Here is a 20,759-nt window from a genome sequence, read left to right as displayed (position 1 = left end):
ACGTAAAGAAAAAATATGCATTTTACATTGTTAGACTCAACCACTTATTTGAGTAGAGCTTCAAAACATGAAAATAAGAAAAGGGAAAATAAAAATAAAAAACTTTTTTAGCATTTAATAGGAAAAATGTGAACACTATGATATTAGTCTAAATACTAGCTGGTCAAAAGAATAAGTGATTGAGTCTAACAATGCAAAATGCATACTTTTTCTTTATGTTCATTGACCTTAAAAATTTGGCCAGCAGTGTATAAAAATAACAAATGAAGTGCTATTATTGAAAAACCATGATGAAACTTTGTAGAATGGATGGCAACTGCCTGTTGTGGAGACACAAGTGTAGGGGACGATGTTTCAAAAGTCTTCTACCTTTCATCTTCAGGTCAGTGTGTGTGTGTAGGTGTTGTTGGTCCACCAGGAGAGCATGTTATGACCAGTTCGATTATCATTGTTTCTGACTGGAAGATAGATTGTCTGTAGATTCAACTACTGATAGCTACAGGTTACTCACCTCTAATTTGGAATCTCTGTTAAGTGAAGGTTTAATAGTGTTAATATAAAATGATTCTTTAATTTTACTTGTCTTCCAGAATTTGTGTGTGTTGATAATTCTAGTTTTCTCCCAGTTTATTCTGTGTCCAGCTGCAATGGCATGCTCTGCAATGGCTGAATTTTGTATTTTCATAAGTCTTGTACTATTTTTATGTTCTTTTATTCTTGTCATGAGTTTTATTCCCATTTCTCCAATGTATGTATCATTGCAGGAACATGGAATTGCATAGATGACATTTTTGAGATTCTCTTTGGGAGATCACTGTTTGTTTTTTACTAGAATGGAACTTAAGGTATTGTAGAATTTTTCACCAAATGTTATTTGGCCCCACAGTCAGGAAAACATACCAGCCCTCTTAGAACATCTCAATTCTACAGACAAAAGAAGCCACTTCCCAATATAAATAGAGGAATGAAACAGTCTACCATTTCTTAACATACTCATCAGCAAACAAGAAAGACAAATAACCTCAACTGTATACAGAAAACACACCCACATGGACAGATACCTACACTTCCTATCCTATCATCCAACCTCGATAAAATGTGGTATAATCCAATGCTTAAACAAGAAAGCAGAAAACACTTGTGATAAGACGTATATCGAAGCAGAACGCCACAAGATCGTAGAGTTTCAAACAGAAGACCACGACAGAAAGAAAAGATCAGAAAGTCACCACCACCATTTACATACTATAACTTTTCAGTGAAAAACTCAAATACATAGTCAAGAAATTCACATAAAAGTCTGGTGGAAATCCTACAATACCTTAAGGTCCATTCTGGTAAAAATCAAACAGAAACCTACCAAAGACAATCTCAAAAACGTCCTCTATGAAATTCCGTGTTCCTGCAATAATACATACATTAGAGAAATGGGAAGAAAACTCGTGACAATAATAAAAGAACAAAAAGATAGTACAAGACTCATAAAAACACAAAATTTAGCTCTTGCAGAGCATGTCACATCAACTAGACATAGAATAAACTTGGAGAAAACTAGAATCAATGACACAGACACGTTCTGTAAGACAAGAAAAATCAAAGAATCATTTTATATTAACATTATTAAATCTTCACTAAACAGCGATTCTGGATTAGAGGTGAGTAATCTGCGGCTACCATTGGTTAAACCTACAGGAAATCTCTCCTACAATCAGAAAAAGTGATAATCCAACCAATTATAACAAACTATCCACAATCCACCAGGACACTATAAAAGACCAACAACACCTACACACACACTGACCTGAAAACAAAAAGCAGAAGGCTTTCAAAACATCATCCTCTATGGTTGTGTCTGCACAACGACCAGCTGCCATCCATTTTTCAAAGTTTCATCATGAATATTCTGACGAAACAATCTATCAAAGAACTGAAATATCATGTATTGAAAATGTCTTATATATACTGTTTCTTATCAAATTCAAACTCACAAAACAAATTTTCCTTTGGATTGAAATGGATTAATCATATAATAGCATGTAATTTAAATACACCTAAAACTAATAAAATTAAATTAAGTATTATTTCTGAATTTTGTGTTGTTTTTACATAGTCATTCCTCACTACTGACTGTTTCAAAAGTACTAGCATAAGATACATTCAAATGGTTTTATGATCAAATTTTATCATAATATATAAATAAAATTTAATAAGAATAAATATTCAAGTGTGGTAGGAAAACGAAAGCAAATGGCTGACAACACACAAGGTGAACTTTAATACAACTGGGTATATGAATTTTATTTTTCAACTTCAATCAGCTTTTTGTTTTTAGTGCCAATTTCATAATTTAACTAGAAAATTACATTTGTTGAGGTATAAAGTCTTATACTTACACAAATAATATTGATGATCTTCCTAAATAGTACTATGTTACACAATAAAAAACAATCATGTAAAACAGTTTTTTTTATGTATATCTAATTTTAAGTTATTTTAATGAAGTGCAGGTAAATTTAAAATAATCTTTATGTTTTTTGAATAGTATCATACACAAAAGACTAGTTTTAAATACAAACAAAATTTTTATTTTATTTTTTCTATGATTGTTCTTGAAAATGACCCCACTAGACACTGTACTTTTTCCAATTGCAGTATGTAAAAGTTTCCAATTATCCACTGTAAGTTGTCTCAAAATTTGATTATTATTATATGATGGGTAAACCTCATTCTTGTATTACTAATATTTATTTAGATAGATGTGTCTAAGATCAGTTTTTCTTTCTGTAATGTATGTGTGCAAGGCAATGAAAACCTAAAGCATACAAAGTGAAACACTGAAATAATTACATACAAACAACATTTATGGAAACATGACATACACAACTGCAGCTGCTAAAAGAAAAAAAAAGAGAGAGAACAAACAAAGTCATATCTCTAAGTATGCTCAATATACATATAACACACATGGATATAAGATAGCATTCAAAATATATATATAAAAAAATACAAATAAAACGGAACAAAGAAAAACCTTTTGTAAGGTAGTTGGTTCCACACTGGTGAAAATAGCAGGCCCAACACCCACTACAACTGGCTTAGTAGCTGCATAATCCCTCACACCATGTGTAGAAGGCTCAATGGTTTCCTCTACCTCCTCAGTAGTTCCATCAGGCTTGGTTATCACTCTTTTTCTAGAAACTTTAGCATAGCAAGGGCCACCAGTAACAAATTTGTCTACCATTTGTGGTGTAACACTACTAGAGTTATTTTCAGAGTAGAATGGTTCTCTACAATATTCCTCCATGCTATTGTCAAATGATTCACTTTCCTCTGATGAAGAGGATGATTCAGAGCTTGGAGAATTATGCCCACCTTTTACAACAGGTATAGTAGTTTGCTGACTTTTAGCTGTTTCTTTGCCTTTTCTACTGGATGGAGGTTTCTTTTGTGGGCTACCATTTCCACTAACTGGCATAAACAATGGTTTGTTTACTCTTATCTTAACTTCTGCCTTATCTTCATTTTCCTGGATACTATCTTTGCATGTGTTATTGTCATTTTCTGATGTGGGTAACCTTAACTTGTTATTTGGCTTTTGCTGCAATTCTGGTGGATTATAAGTAAAAGCAATACCTGTGACTTGTATGGTACTCGGAGATAAGTCTTCATCATGTCTTGTGACTGGAGATAAATCACCAGAATTTTTACCAGTGTATGAAAATCCATATTCTTTAGGACTGTAAGCCCCTTTATCAGTCTGTTCTGGATCTTCTGAAACACTGTAAATGTATTCCTTGGTGAAAGGACTATCCCCTTTTCCAATAAATAGAGATCTAGGTTTTTGGCCATGCTCTTCTGGCTCATCTTCTTCAGTTGCAAGAGCTAATGGGGCAGTAACTCGTGGTGTGCTTGTAGTTAAACCTCCATTCTCTTCCTTAGGGTGTTCACATAACTTGTCTGATACTGTCTGCTGATATTTATAAGCTGGAGTAATTGGTGGTTTAATCATAAACTCATCACTAGCAGCTTTTGGTTTATCCACCTACAATAAGTTTCACAGCCCAAATATATGGTGTAAATTTGCAAGTCAATGAAAAGTTATTAAATCAGAAAGGATGTTGTACATCAAGGCATCATGCACAGGAAGTGAAGTTGCATGCAATATAAAACATATTTATAAAAGAATTAAAACTTCCATGTTGTTTTCAATTACAAATGAGGCTAGAAAATGCATATTAGAAACTCAAAATAGTCAGAAGATAAACAAAAACAAAACTCAACATTTTTGGAAATATCTAGCGTGTCTGTTAACAATGTAACAAAGCATTACGTTCAAGTTTTCAATAACAAAACCAAACAATTATTAAATACAGAACATAAGCAGTGTCATGTTCTTATTTTGGTATTAAAATCAGCCAATTTATGGCTATTAATGCATTTATGTTTAGTTGATACATATGTTTTTAGTTCTATTATCCTTTCTGCAATAAAAATTATTCCTTTTGATTAAATTTGAAAATCCAATCAAGAAAGTACTGCAATAAACTTTAAAATTAGAAACAAGTTCAAGAATTAAAATATACAATAAAAATTTATTTGGCACATTAAAATACTTTGTATTTCAGTAGCTTTATGCTACCATCATCAGGATTAAAAACATACATGATAAGTAAGTAGCTTTATTGGAAAAAAATTTAATTTACTGTAATATTTAATGATGGTATGATTATTATATGTCAAAAATCCACATTTTTTAAAAAAGATTTACATTATCACCAGCTGTCTCTTCATATAGATTTAGAAAATAATTATTTAATTTACAGCACCAAATTTTTATTGCTTTTCTGATATTCAATTAATTTTTAGTATTCATTTAAAATTATTATTTTTTGCCAGCATATCAAATTACAGGACATCCTGTTTTGACAGGATGTTCAGGAAGTAAAAAAAATTAGTATATATTTTTTATTTACATAACCTTTGTTTTTTAAGACATTTTAAATTACACTAATAAGTTCAACCAATAAATTATTATTTCACTATTTATAATTCATTCAACATTAGGTTCTATACTAGTTACCATATCTTTTAGGGGTAGAATTTGTGGAATTTCTGCAAAATTAAAACCTAAGTTCAATATATTAATTTGCATGTCAGTATATCTAACATCTGACTTATTAAAAAGTATTAAGTTACATAGTTGGAGTATTGCAGAAGTTGGTTTTTCTTGGGTATACAAAATAATTTAAATCTGATATCTAATTGTTTATAGTATTATTCATTTTCTTTTCTAATTCTATTCCAACAGAAAAGTTCATTAAATTCAATATCTTCTCTAACCGACTGAAGACAACTTCTAGAGATAGTGGCTTCTAGTTTAAGAGATTTCACTTTTTTTCTCTTGTAACTTGATCTTCAATAAACTTATTTTATTACAAGTTACAGTTTTTACAATAAGAAATACTATTTTTTAGAATGGGTACAATGTTTCCATCATGATATGATCATTTTCAAGTACACAAGTTTTAATGCTGAAGGTTTCAGTATTTAAACTAATATTCAACAATCTTACAATTTATTTAAATTTTAGAACTGATAGTGGTTACTTTTGTATGTGCATATCAGTCATTAGGAATGTCTGAGGAAGTAACATATATAGAGATGCTTGGATATTTGTTAATTGTGGATTTGTTTACTTTTATTTATAACATTTCCCTGATTTTTCTTCTGTTACAAAAAATTGGGTGTGTTTTTGTTTATGGTTATTGGAAGAGGGTTAATGTGTTTCTTTAACCCGATCTTAATTTTATATCCTGTTTTATATGTGTAAATGGCTGGGCATTTGTTATAACTTATTTAATAAATGTTTCTCGGTGGGGTGCAGTCATCATATAATCTTTGTTCCATGAAATGCTTTATGCCCAATTATGTATTCTTATAACTCTTTTAAACTACAACCTTGGTAAATACTTCTACTGGATTTTGTAACCTTATGTTTTCAAAATAAGTACAGAATTAAAAACACTTATGTAGTTTAAACAACAATGTTGTTATATCTAGCTTTTTTCAAAGTTAATAAATGCATTATGAGCAGAATATTGAATTAGCCATGGGTTCCCCTCTTAATAAGGCTTTTTTTAAATCTGACTGTTGGATTAGGTTTGTGAATGATACATTCTTGGTTTGGTGATATGAAGATACCAAGTTAAAACATTTGCTGATTATTTTAATAATACTGATCCTTTTGTATCTTTTCAGTTTATGCATGAGATTTAAATAATGGTTTAACATTTTCAAATGTACTTGTTAAAAGAAATAATAATGGAACTATTTCCACAACTGTTTACTGAAACCATTATATTCAGTTTCCATGCCACCATATGAAAGATAATGTCACCTATTTTTTTTTTAACAACTTGTAGCTTTTCATACTTGTTCTTTTATCTAAGTTGAAATACAAACTGAATTATATAAAAAAACAACATTGCTAACAATGAAGGTTATAATATGGACATCACTAAATGTATAATAACAAAGAGTATAATTCCATTTCTGTCAAGAATTCACCAGATTAAACAGTGGATGTCTGTGATATTAAATTTAATAGTGCAGTAATATTATCATTCATATAAAGTATACCTTGCCAAACCACCAGTGTTTAGCAACCATAATTTCATTCCTATTTTTAATGCAATTAACAAAATTAAGACAGTTATACCTAGTAGTAAAGACAGAAAAATATGCAAATGAAAGTAAATGTGAATGCAATGACAAATATATTGGCCAAACTAAACATGACTTAAGACACTTTCAACCCTTTTGTAATGGGCTTGATATGATATACAAGTTCATCTACACATTTTCACAAGTATTTGAACTGCAACTTTTAATAGAGAAAGTGTACCTTCACAAAATTTGATAGACATTTAGTAAAGATTACAAGTATTTTGTACACAAAATATCAATTTTTTTAACAAAATACTGTTACTAAAGATTTGTTTGTTAAAACAGTCTGTTTCATTACTAGTCTGAGTATAAAGTGAATTTACGTTATGATTAAGAAAATTATTATTGTGTATATTTTTCATTTTTTCATTAATTTGCACTGCTGGAAATATTTTAAAGGGCAGACTCAACCTTTACAGTGTTAACAAATATCTACAAAGTAGTACATATTTTACTTTCTTACAATAAAATGTAGAATGTTCAGTATTTTCTAAGCATAGAATTTGTGCAATTACACAGTTTGAGTGGAAACTAATAACCTCATATAATGCAATTTATGTGACAAAACTAATATAATAATTATGCGAACAGAAATAAAAGTTAAGACAAACTTATTTGAAAGTTACAAAATATTATGTTTTTCACCATGTAGTTAATTACAATGCAAAATGAGCTAAATATGTTTGAAAATAAGTTTAAAAACCTTATAAAGTTGAACTTAAAACTAATAATTCATTATACTGAAGACATTTAATATATATTTTTTCTAATTGCGCAGACACTTTCTCTCAATAACTTTGTTTCCAGCTGTTCTGTACATACAATGGAAAGTGTTTTATCCAACATTTACAAGAAATACTAAACTTAACTAACCTCATCATAAGCTTTCTCAGCTACTACTTTTGCATCATTTCTCTCCACAATTTCTTTTACCTTTTCCTTTTCTTTGTGCTCTCTGGGTTGTTCAAGTTTCTGTTTATTTACTACTGGAAGAACAGCAACACCTCCAACAGGTCTCTGAACATGGAAAAATTGTTTTCTTTGTTTTGATATTTCTAACAAGGTTTCAATTACAGAAGTAATATATATAAAAGTACTAATATTATTAACATAACTTTAACTATATTGTGCTTAATTAATTCTTTTAGGAAAGGGTAACACTCATATTCCCTTATTTTTTATTCTCACAGTGGATATATTTAAAATTTCATGAAGCTTAATACAAACTTATTAAACAGTACCTATTTTAAGTTTTAAAAAATCATATAATTTGATCTGTATTTTTAGAGCTTATTAATACCTTTTTATCAATGTGACTTTCCAAACTCTGTTGCTAAACAATTTTTTATAATGTAGATCAAAAACATATATATATAACCAAATTTCAACTTGATTGATATTAACTTCTTTCTTTCATAGTTAATTTTATTGATTAAAGCTACAAACTGTAAAAAACACCACAAAAATTAACAAATATTTAACTGGTGCCCCAGAACTTGAACTTTCATAATTGTGTCAAAATAATATTTATCACTAATACATACAATTTAATTTTAATAAAAAATAAGATCTTTTACTTATTTACTTTGTTTGCATATGATAAATTAGCAACAATACTCAATGAAAAACGATTTGAATAATTACAAGTATTTTGCAATTGTATCCCATATGTATTAGCTCTAAGTTTACTTGATGTCTCGCCATAAAAGAAAATTTTCTAAAACTTTGAAACAGATATAATTTAACAAGAAAACATATAAAATAATTATCAAATCTACTCCCAAGTCTCCTAAACTTTCCATAAATATGAGCTTCATTTAATTACTTCTCAAACCACTTTATCTACCTTACAGCGAGGTAAAGAGTTTATAACCTGTTCTCTCCAATGATATTTAAACATTACCTGTAGTTATTTGTCAAACAACATAATGTAGCATTATCAAAAATATAGAAATTAAAAATGATAAAACTGTAAATAGCAAAGGAAAATTACACACAAATTAAGACATAGCTAATTACAATCTCAAATGATTATAGTTTTCTAACAGATATAAACCTAGAGTTTGAGACAGATAGAAAAATTCTAAAAAGATTTAAGAGCATTCTTTACAAGTAAAATTCCTTAAAACTGTGCAGAAGTTGTAATCTGAATTTCTTATTTGCAAATTATATTAAATAAACACAAAATGGTAAAATGTCAATTCCAAAACATTTTGAGTTAAAAATTGTTGAGACAAAATGTATTATTTTTACTCATATTTTGAAATTTAATATGCAGGTGTGTTCTAAACACTTGGGAGGTGCTTTGCAGTTTGGATAGAGTTGTTATGTTAGTACCATGCTTCAACCTTTTCTGGACTAAAGAAAAGATCTAAGAAAAAGATACACTAAAAATTGGATTTTTAGGTTGTATATTAAGTTTTTGATAAACACAAAATTTCAAACTCAAAGATCACACAGGAAAATGATTAAAGTAAAAATCTTTTCTGCAATAAAACCATCCTGGAAGAAACTTCAATGAAATAAAATTACCTCAAAATCAATTTATATGAAAAATTAAATTTTATATATCGCAACCATAAAATAAAATTTTCTTAAAAAACAAAGTTTGGGAAACAAATATCTCAGACATAACTTATACACAGTAACCTCAAAAACAATTAAAATTAATATCCCCTCCAGAAACAACTTCTACAGACTGAAATCACCTTTAGAAACAACTTCTATGACTTAAAATAATTTCATAAATATCTTCTTTGGACTTTTCAGAATTTTTCTGTGGGTTGAATGATATTTACACTTTTGAAGTTTTGTTTTTCCCTCATATATATATTGTACAATAAGCTTTCTCTAGAAAGTGATGTACATTTTCCTCAAAACTGCATATTCAAAATTCATATTAGAGAAAAGATTAAATCATCAACTGGAAAAATATTATCTATTCTTCACCATGAAATGAACTAACCCAACTATCTTTTTTTCTTTCTAGAGTTTCCATTTCTTTTTCTTTCTCCATGGAGTGCATCTTCCTGTTGCTTTGGTCTGGTGTCACAGGTGATGACTGGGATTTTTCTCCTCTCCTGCCATCATTGCCTGAACTTCTTGTCAGAGGACCTGCAAGAGTATGTCTTTTGCTTTCTTCTGGTCTCGCTTCAGGGAAAGAATGATCCCCAGAATAGCTGCCAAGAGCTTGAAGTACCAAAAAGCAGTAAAAGGGAAATTTTACAAAGTACATTCACAGGGAAGATTAACAAAAGAAAATATAAATGTATATTTGTAATAGTTGTACTTGACTAAATACAAAATAAACATTTAATAAAATACATTATCTAAAAATGTATTAATTCTTTTTGGCAACTTGACAACATACAACATTAAAGCAAGTAAACTCACAGGCTCAAATTAACAAGCTCTGATTAAACAAAAATTTTTCTTTTTTATGTTCCAAAAACATTGATTTAATTAGTTTTTTATTTTTATTTTTTGAAAGCATTAACCAATTAATAAATGTGGATAGCAATTTTCATTCCATGCATCATTTCAAGAGAATCACCATTCTTCCCAAAGTAAGAAAGAACAGAAATGAAATAATGGTGATTACCTCTTGCAGTCCAAGTTCCAGCAAAGACAAAAATTTCAGTAACAAAATAAAAACATATTATCCTGGATGCAAACTCAAGCAAAGAAGCTGTACAGGTACAACAAAGAGAAGTTGAGCAACTAGAGTAAATTGAACTCCTGCACAGTTTCAAATTTTTAAAAGAATTAGTAAAATAACAGGAACAACAAAGACACGACTTATTCAGCAACAAAACGTGGCTTAAAAGTGTAGTTTTGCAGTCTGTAAGAGAAGATAATCTTCAATCCTGATATATATATATGAAAAAATCAGGCAATCTGTGAATGAGTTGGAAAAACACAAAAACTGCAAATAATCAACTCTAAAAGAGAAACCAACTACACTGGTAGACTAAGAATGTAATAACATTTAGCTACCCATAATAAGTAGACAGTATGAATGTTAATCAAATATGGCCTTTGAAATATTTGTTTTGTGTTCCTCCAGACACTCCTACAATGGATATAAACTATATAACATCTCTTATAACACAGAAGTTTCACACAGTTTTTTTTTACTACTTAGAAGTTAAATTCTCCATAGAAAGATGTTTTTCCACAATGTTGATGTCTACAATAAGTTAAAATGCAAGTAGTATAACTACATAAGTAGTAACTAAGGAATATTTTACAACAGGTATCCTGTTTACCAATGCTATAACGTTTTTTCTAATTATGATAGTACTTAATTATAACTAATTTTGATTAAAAACTTGAAATTTCTGTTTTTAACTGTTTTCTTTCCTCATATCTACAAATAACAGAATAACCTTTGAAATCACTGAATTATAACCTGAATCAGCTAATCATTTAGAGAATATATCAATGTTTTGTTTTTTTACTTTTATCCACTCTGTAATTTTCAAATATTTCTTTTAGTTCATGTACAGGCATTGGGTAAAACCTTGTTTTGATGCTACATTTGCAAATGGCAGTTCAACCATTTACTTATAAAGCAATGCTTTGAAAACATCCATAAATAAAGTTCAAATAGGACTGGATGGAGCAAGAATTGTACAATGATGCATATACACCATTTAAGTGTTTTTTTCTTACATTTTCTGCAAATGTTCCTTTTGTTTGTGAACTTTGATAGTATTTGTGTTAAAATACACCTATATGAAAGCTATAGCAATCTTCTTCAATGAAAAGACTTCACAGATAATTTCACATAAGGTAAGCAGTTAATAGACATGTTGAAAGGACAACAAAACACTATTATAAGTTGAGCTCAATAACAAATATACAATGTTTGGAAATTTTGTCATAACCATATACAAATAGCTTATGCAGATATAGATAATTCACCAGAAATGAAAATGTGTCAAATGATTAATCCATTATGACTACAGATGATTAATAAGACATGGAAATGTATTAAATGAGTATAAATTCTTTATTTATTAATAGTGCTCATTCAAATCCCATATTAGCAACAATTGTAACTGAGTTATTGATATATATATATACATGTACATACACACACAATATAATACAAAGTCACAGATAAAGACTGTTCAATAAATGTATCTTGTTGATGTTTGATTCTTTTTTAAATTACAGAATTTTTCATTTTAATTGACAAACTACAATTTTATTCATTTGCAATGTTCATAAGGTAATATCATGAAAAGATCAGTAAGTACAGTAGACAAAATATTCTGATAAGTCAAGTTTTTTATCACATATTACTTTTGTTTATCATATTCAATATACATAAATAAATAGGTTAACATAACAAAGCACAATCTATATTTTTTCCTAATTTTTTTTATGATAGTTATAAGGTTGGTTAAGTGATAGATCCCACATAGTTAGAGTATACAAATATGTATAAATTAAAGATATAGAAGATATAAGTGCTCCAATTTTAACTTTCACTTCACAAAACAAAAGCATAGGATACCATTTTATTTTTAATTTCAGTATTAAATGTTCTAACAGTGTGAATAAAAACTGTCTTTCAAATAATTCACTAACCCATTACCTTAATATAAAATGCTTATGTACAAAATTTAGTTAAACAGATCTGCGTAAAAATAACACACAGGGTGGGACAAACTTATACAACTGACACAAAAACATTTTTACAAAGACAAATGAACTAATTCTATTACTGTTTATATATTAACATACAATATATATGAAACAGCTGCGTAGTCACTTTTTGCCCAACCCTGTATTTTGAGAAAGTGGGATATAAATAAAGCAAACAAATTAATATAAACAAACTAATTAAAACATATTCACAATTAAAAAATGCATACATTTAAACACACAAAAACTCACAACAGTATCCACATAAAAAAACATTAAGCTATTTGATTTGTATGGAAAGATTTTACTACTCAGATAATTATGACTATTAAATGTCAGGTAGGTCACAATGGTCATTGAACTCAAGTGATTTTTTAGACTTCCTTCATATGCATTAAAATGTTGGTCAGTCATAGAACAAGTGTAGAAAATAACGTTCTTCCATTTCTAGTTTGTTTTAGAACACCAACATATAGAAAATATGGTCTAAGGAAAATGGTGATAAGAATTCAGCTAATTTTAAGATATGGCCAACATACTAGCATTTGTATTTTGTGTTCACTTTTAAAATAATTGCTTTTAACACTTTTATGATGAAAACTAAATAAACATTAAATAATATGTCAGTGAACAGTCTTGTACATCCATCAATTCTAACTCTCACTGCAAACATTCTTAAGAGATGGAAGAATTTTCATATCATGAATCACTAATAATAAATTAAATAAGTAAAATCTAGTGACACAAAATAGCCATATCCCCATGTAAGCTACATTACAGGTCAATGTAGTTTAACAGGATAACTATAAAAAATGACAATGTAAAAATACTACTCTAAAGAAACAGTATTTTCCAATGAAAGAACAAAAATAAAATACAAATATGGCTCGAGATAAACTCAGTCATATTCAATCATGTATGTGTTAGAATATATGTGTGTATGTAAATGGTTACTTAGAAATGATTACTGAGGATGAAACAATGCTGAACTAGGAGAAGGCAAAAAAAATCTATAACAGAACATTATTGCAATGCCCACATTTACAAGAAGGGCCTACCTGTATCCTTAATGATGATAATGTCATATATATTTTAGGGAATATATTCAAGTCTAACACACACAGTCCCATTATTTTATAGAAAAATTGATGAAGACACAAAGTTTCACATCTGCAATAGATGAAGCAGCTCAGATGTCAGATTTGTTAGGACCTCGAAAAGCAAATACACCACAGTTAACAACTGAAAGTGAAAAAAAAATAATTAACCTTTAAATCCCAGGAATGTTGTAGGTAGCAGCATCGATTGGTGATGGCTGCCATTTAAGGGTTAAAGCTTATGATGAGGAAGAGGATAACAGCTTAGTATAAGCAAACTCATAATATTACACAATAGCTAACTGAAATGTAAAAAGCAGCAATTAGAGGGAATAAGTGAATGTCTTTGGATATAAGCTGCAGGAATTAGGCAATAGGGTATGAAGGGTATATAGTTACCCAAAGAATCTTATGATTCAAGACACTTAAAAATCAGGATATGAAAAAGGATTGGTTAGTAACCTTACATAACTGAAAGATAAAGCCAACACACCCACAGTGACCCCAGTAAAGATAAAAAAAGTTGTGATTACAGAAGAGATAGAAAAATAAGTATAAGAACCAAACCAATATCAAATATATTTTATAGTGAAAGAACCACCTCATATTAAACGAGGTAAATTTGAACATCTGAAGTGCTTCAAATGCTTGAAGCAAAGTAAGTTTGATAGAAATTATTATAGCTATACATGTTACAGAGAAACTCCCATAGTGACAAGCATGAGTAATAGAAAATAAAACAAAATGTTACAACTGCAGAATGTTGGGACATACTGCAGCAAACTGTAAAGCTTGGAAAAATAACAACAAAAACAAACCTATGTACTACCAGAAGCAAAAGAATATGGGTGAATCATTATATATGTGCCACACCTGGCACATGAGCAGGATGATTCTAATTATAATAGCATCTGCCGCAGTTGAGGTTCTGGCAGTGGAAACAAAACACACGATACTTAGTGCCAAGATGTTCCACCTTTAAGTAGATTTGGAATTCAAGGAATAAACTGTGATCTGTTAACTGATATTAAAGCAAAACTTTCACTATTAACTCTTTCCATATGGGAATTGTGAAGTAAATTGATTTTTTAGCTCAAAAGTAGCCATAAGAGTTTCCACACTATAACTTTTAATACAGTAAGTGTATCTTCATGAAATTTGACAAGCTTTCAGTAAACATAAGTATTTTTACAAAAGGTTTGTCTGTGAATATATATACGGTCAGTGTGTCAACCACTATTAATTTAAAGCAGTTTTCTTGTTAAGGTTAAAAAACATTATCTGCAAATTTTCAAGTTTCATTTGTGCAAACCCTAAAACTTCCTAAATAAACATCCAGTTCATTTCAGTTAGTTTTCTACATTATCTGTTACTTTCTCTACCCTACCTCTATACTGCTTTTAGTTAAAAAGTTTAAAATTACCAGAGGAAAAGTGTTCCAGCCCAAAATATCATGAATATTAAAACATCTTTTTCCCATTGGCCATTTTTGTGGAGTAAGCTTACCACCTTTTTTTTCTCATTTGTCTAACCTTTTAACAACCATAAAAATTATGAAATAATTCCAAATTGCAAATGGAAACTACTCCCCTTTGTTAACCTGAAGATGATATAAAAAGGTTAAAATGTTGTTCTGTACTTTATTATAATACCCATACCAGCTGTCTTGGGAATACAAATGAAAACTACATTTATTTATCCTAATTATATTAAGGATCTAAATAATTTACAGCTGTTTCTACTTAATGTTATTGTTTTTTCTGCATTTTAAAATATTTCTAACTAACAGTCTTGCCATATAAGTTGTGAATTACTTGGTGAATTGAGGTTAATGTATGGAGTGATGTGACAAACAAGCTACTTGCAAGCATAGCTCAAGAAGAATTGACGTTTGACCACGGTTTTTATCATTGGTTGCTAATAAAATTTAATCCTACTTATTTATACTGATGGTGCTAGAATACCAAACAGTTTTATTTAGTTTATTAACACACACAAGAACATAGAATAATAATAACATGCACAAAGCAAACAATGTCCTATAACTATTACAATTTAACTGTCATTCTAACGATGGTGTAACAGCCTTAAACCTTCTTCAATCTGAACACTGCAATAAAAAAAAAATCAAACTGAAGACAAAACATACAATATAATGAAAACATCAAACACATAATTTGTTATAGTAATACTTTGTCCTTCTATAGGTTACAAATGATACAAAACCATCAGGAAGAATTATTGGCAATTTAAGACACAATTTTGCCAGATGAACATGGCAAGTGGTCTGACTTTCTAGTTTATGTGTGTGTAAATAAAGAAGACTGAAAGCTATAAAATTTATGTTTTGCCATAGTAATGTCTATATTATAATGAGTAAAACAGAGAAAAAAACATGATCTTCAAACATTTGAGATTGAGGTTTTATTTAAATATTTTTTTCCTTACAAAATTAAAAATTAAAACACATATTACATTAAAATTTGACTTACTATGTTTTGATGTCAAATCCATTCATGTATATTGGAAATAAAGTAATTTAATTTTGAATGTAGCTCTGTTAAAGTGCATGACACATACTTTAACCCAACCATGGGAATATAGTTGAGTTGATTCACTAAGAAATGCTATCTACAATTATTAGATACTGTTTGACAAGAAGTTTCTAAAAGCATTTTATCCTCACTGCAAATCACCCTGTTAAATTATGTGAACTAGTATTATAGCACCATATTTTGTGGAATAATTCAGATCTAGAAATGGTAAATATGCCACTAACATACCTACAACATTAGAGGTTTAAAGTTGTTACATGGAATATTCAAACCATTGTTTTTCATGAAAACAAAAATAAATTGGCAAAAGATAACAACAATGTAGAACCTATAGCAATACTGTCAATTTGATTCTAAAGCTTTGCATTTAGAAGAAAGTGAGATTCTAAATTGTGAAGTTAATTAATTTCAGAAAAACTGAATTATGAATAGTCTCATTACTGGAAACATTACTGTAAATAAGACTCAAACCTAGATGTATATACTACATCAAATTTACTTGTACATGCCTTAGGAAAACATTCTAATTCGATTATGATCTTACTAAGAGTCAATGATGAACAGAGTCTCAGAATAAAAGAAAGACTGCTCACTCACAAGCTGAAGCCTGAGATGAATGGAACAGGAACAGAGAGTAAATTGCTTTTATTGTTATAAAAATGAAGCTGTTTGTTGACATTTCAAAAGTAGTTTGTACATTTGTTTATAGCAGTCCATACCAATTTCATTTTAAACCTTAAAAATGTTATAAACATAAGCTTAAACAACACTACAGATTTTAACATATGTGATTATAACTTTTAGTATATAGAAGGAACAAATTCACTATTGTAAAATGGAATATTCTTTAACAAATACACTTCTCCTATGTTAAAATATTTATTAAAGCAACATTTCCTGATGCTCAAAAATGAACAAACTTTCAGCTGCTAACCATATACTACAATAAACTAACTTCTGAAATCTATAAAACAAGTGCACCTTTTGGTTCATGTATATCAAAAGTATTAAAATCTTTAAATTAATGTAACTATATATGACATTACCAAAAAGAGATTTCTAGGTGAATACAAAATTTTTTTGTTTACAAGATTGCCAACTTGTACTTACAAATAACTAAGAAATAAATTTTAGTTCTAATACACTGTAAATAAACATATTTGTCAATAAAAATTACTTGCATTACAGTATTACAAGTAACTAAGAAGCAAATTTTAGTTCTAATACAACTGTAAATAAACATATTTGTCAATAAAAATTACTTGCATTACAGTATTATACCATTCAAATTCTCATGTTCTTTACTTTGTTCCTACTACAATAAAAAGGTGTTGCAACATGAAACTTTTATAAAAGTACTCACATTATATTCATTCTGGTATAATTCAGAGACTCAGACACAATGAAAAATACTAACACACCATCCATAATCAATCACACCAGCACTGTGTAACCTCCATAATAATTAATATCTCTATCTCAAGAGTACAGAATGGCCTGAAAACTCAGAGTTTCAAAGCAATAGCCAAACTATAAATCCAATTCTGCTACACTATGCATTTTCATTTTTACCTTCAGTCCTTCTGTCCCTAACATCATTTATTGCTTGATAAACCTATATTTTCTGTCAAAATAGTACTTAGATATTTGATCCATTAAAATATAGGTTATCAAGCAAATATGATGTATTCAGATATACTTTGGTGAAAATTTGTCTACAAAGATTCATGGATAAGAAAGTGTCATATAATTAGAAACTCTTGCTTGTGCTAAATTATTAGCTACTCTCAATGAAACATTCAACATTTCAATATTTTATTTCCAAAACTTGTTATTTCTAAATTATTAATTATTGTTTTATACAGGTTTTCCTTAACTGTCATTTATAATTTTCTATCTGCCTCTTGAAAGTATTGTCTGTAAATGACCTCTGCTGTATCTAAGGTATGTATAATGACATAATGTGCTGTAGACAATAGTCAGTGATGCATCTTTTGTTTTATAACAAATTAGAACAAAAGTAGAAATAAGTTATTTATATTATATAAACATTAGTTATTTTTGATAATTCATTTAGTAAATATAAAAAATAGATGTAAAAACTTGCAAAAACTATGAAGATTTGTTCTATCTTTCAACTGCTAGCTTCACCAAAATAATCAAACTGTTTATTTTAATTTTGACATATTTTAGATTTTAACTACATAAATATGTTATTGATGTAATATACCCTGAGTATTATGTATTCCTTTTATAACTACTCTCATGGGAACTGTTTTATTAAAGAATTATAATGTGTAAGATCAAGATAACTTATTTAATAGAAACAGTCTATGTTAAAACAGCAAATATTAAGGGCTTTGAAGCTGTAGTAAAGCAATTTATGCAAGAACCTTGCTACTGTTCACATAATATTTTAAGGCTGCCTTTGTATTTCATGCTAATTATTGGTAAAAAAAATAATATAAAAATAAAACAATATTTATGCATAACATACATGCAATGATGTGCTAAGTGAAGTCAAATTAATCTGTATGCAATTTTTGGTGCTAATAATTTATTTTTTGCCATTTGAATCCTAGAAGCATCACTGATTCACAAGAAATTCACCAATTTTCCTTGTTTTTATCTGCAAAATGAAATTCTCTGTTGTTCTAATTTGCTGACTATTCATGGCTTCCCTGACCCATGGGAATCATTTATTTAAGAAAGTTATTGAAAAGGTAAATGAATATTATCACAATCTTTTCACATTTAGTAAAGTCTTGCTTTCAATTCAACAACAAAACTTGTATCAAAGTCAATAGGCTCTGTATGCATGGAACTTCATCCAGTTCATTACCTTTTGTTTTTCCTATTCAGCTGGGAAGAAATGACTTCAGTCAGGCCATACATAGTACAGTATACTGGTATGCTGATGATATATTTTTTTGGCTGTAAATTTGACACTGAAAGAGCATCTTTTTAAGCCACACTAACAACATTCACTCCCACAATGATTTTTTATTAATGTGTCAGGTTTAAATAAAGTCAGATTCTTTACTGTAGTTGTCTATGACCTGCTGAAAATAAGTTTCTACAACAAACAGATGGCATACAATCCACTTGTTTCAAAATAATATACAGGGTGTCCAAAAATTAATATACCAAAAATAAAGTCAAATAAATTTATTGTTATTTGAGATTACAACAAAAATTGAATAAAAATACAAGTAGTAAGCTTGTACATTTTGTTGATTTTTGTTTTGTTCTTGTTTCTTTGATGAACAAACTGTTATTGGAAATATGTATCTATACATGCTACAAGAGGCCTTTATTCTACAACTCCAAAACATTCTTGGCTTATTATAAAGAGTTATCTTCTAACAGGATGGAACACCACCTAACTTTGCTTGAGCATTGGATTGGTAGTGTAGGGCCTATTAACTGGCCCTCTTTAACCCCTTTAGATTTTCACTTCTTAGGCTTTTTGAAAACAAAAGACTACCATAACAATCCAAATGTTCTGGATGGAGTGGAACATCAGATTTGTGATGCTATCTTCTCCCTTGCTACTGCTGTGTTGGAAAATGTTTTCCCAGAATTCAAATGCAGAATTAGATCACTTAAAGCAAATGATGGAAAACATGTAGAAGTCTGTTAATTATTACAACTAAAACTTCCTAGCCTACTACTTTTCTTTATATTCAATTTTTGTTGTTATCTGAAATAAAAATAAAGTGATTTTTTGTATATTCATTTCCAGATACCCTGTATAATCAAAACAAGTCAAACAAATGTACAAAAATTTATAACACTATTAGTTACCAGAGTTGCAACCAGAGCTTTAAATAATTGTCTATTTGCCATAAAAGTATCTACAACCAGGTTCATTTACTTTAGAACACCCTTTGACAAGACAAATTATTCTTCTCAATTCTGTAACACAATACAAAACTGTGATATTCACTTTAGAAATCATCACTGTGCACTCTTTAAAGATAAGCTCACAATCATGCAGTCTAACTTCCACTAACTTGTTGATTATATAAATATATACAACTTCACAACAGTTGAAAAATACAATAAATAATTTTTAAACAGTTATGTGAGCAAACCTGTGAGAAAGTGTTTCTTAGTCAGAAAATCTGCATACTACTCAAAACAAAATCTTAGCATACATACCTCAAACAAATTATGCAATGACTTAAAAGAGAAAATCTGACATATTAATTCATTAAAATGTTTACTCCTAAAGGAAAAATTTTAAAACAGAAAAACAAACAGCAAAACTAAAATAAAGAAAAATACCAAATACCACTCAAATCAACAAGAAACCACAAGACAACAAACAAAACTTTACCATTAATAACATTTCTTTTATTAAACATCTGCAACAACTATGTCAGGATACAGAAATGCTTCATCAAATACTATCCCACATAAAAGGATCCAAAGGAATAATATGCAAAATGAAATGCAACAACATGAAATATTTTACAAGGAACCAAACATCATATACATGAAAACAACACTAAATTTATGAACCAAGACTTGATACAAACAGAACAAATAGCACAAAACATACTGTTAAAAAAAATGTAAACCTTCTTTGAAAGCATATCTCCCAACTCTTTTCTATCTTTACAATTTATAACTCATATGATACTCTCTTTTCCATTTAACTGTACATGTGTAACCCATTAATCCTTTCCTATCAGTTTCCTGCAACTTGTAAAATCCCAAC

At 29.0% G+C, this 20,759-nt stretch overlaps 1 protein-coding gene across 13 annotated transcripts in view; it reads right to left on the bottom strand.

The window, feature by feature from the left end:
- The window catches only part of LOC143230443 (uncharacterized), a 133,916-nt gene that overhangs the window by 25,825 nt on the left and 87,332 nt on the right, over positions 1-20,759 (bottom strand). For all 13 annotated transcript variants that reach the window (XM_076464000.1, XM_076464002.1, XM_076463994.1 and 10 more), the window contains 3 exons: positions 9,692-9,915; positions 7,600-7,743; positions 3,032-4,042 (listed from right to left, as the gene is read on the bottom strand). In XM_076464000.1, coding sequence (XP_076320115.1) covers positions 3,032-4,042; positions 7,600-7,743; positions 9,692-9,915 — 1,379 coding nt within the window. The remainder of the gene's footprint in view (positions 1-3,031; positions 4,043-7,599; positions 7,744-9,691; positions 9,916-20,759) is intronic.

The sequence above is a fragment of the Tachypleus tridentatus genome, chromosome 10 (genome assembly GCF_004210375.1).
Source record: "Tachypleus tridentatus isolate NWPU-2018 chromosome 10, ASM421037v1, whole genome shotgun sequence".
Taxonomy (NCBI): Eukaryota; Metazoa; Arthropoda; class Merostomata; order Xiphosura; family Limulidae; genus Tachypleus; species Tachypleus tridentatus.
Note: the sequence above shows the minus strand (reverse complement) of the source record. Positions and strands in the feature narration are given on the sequence as shown.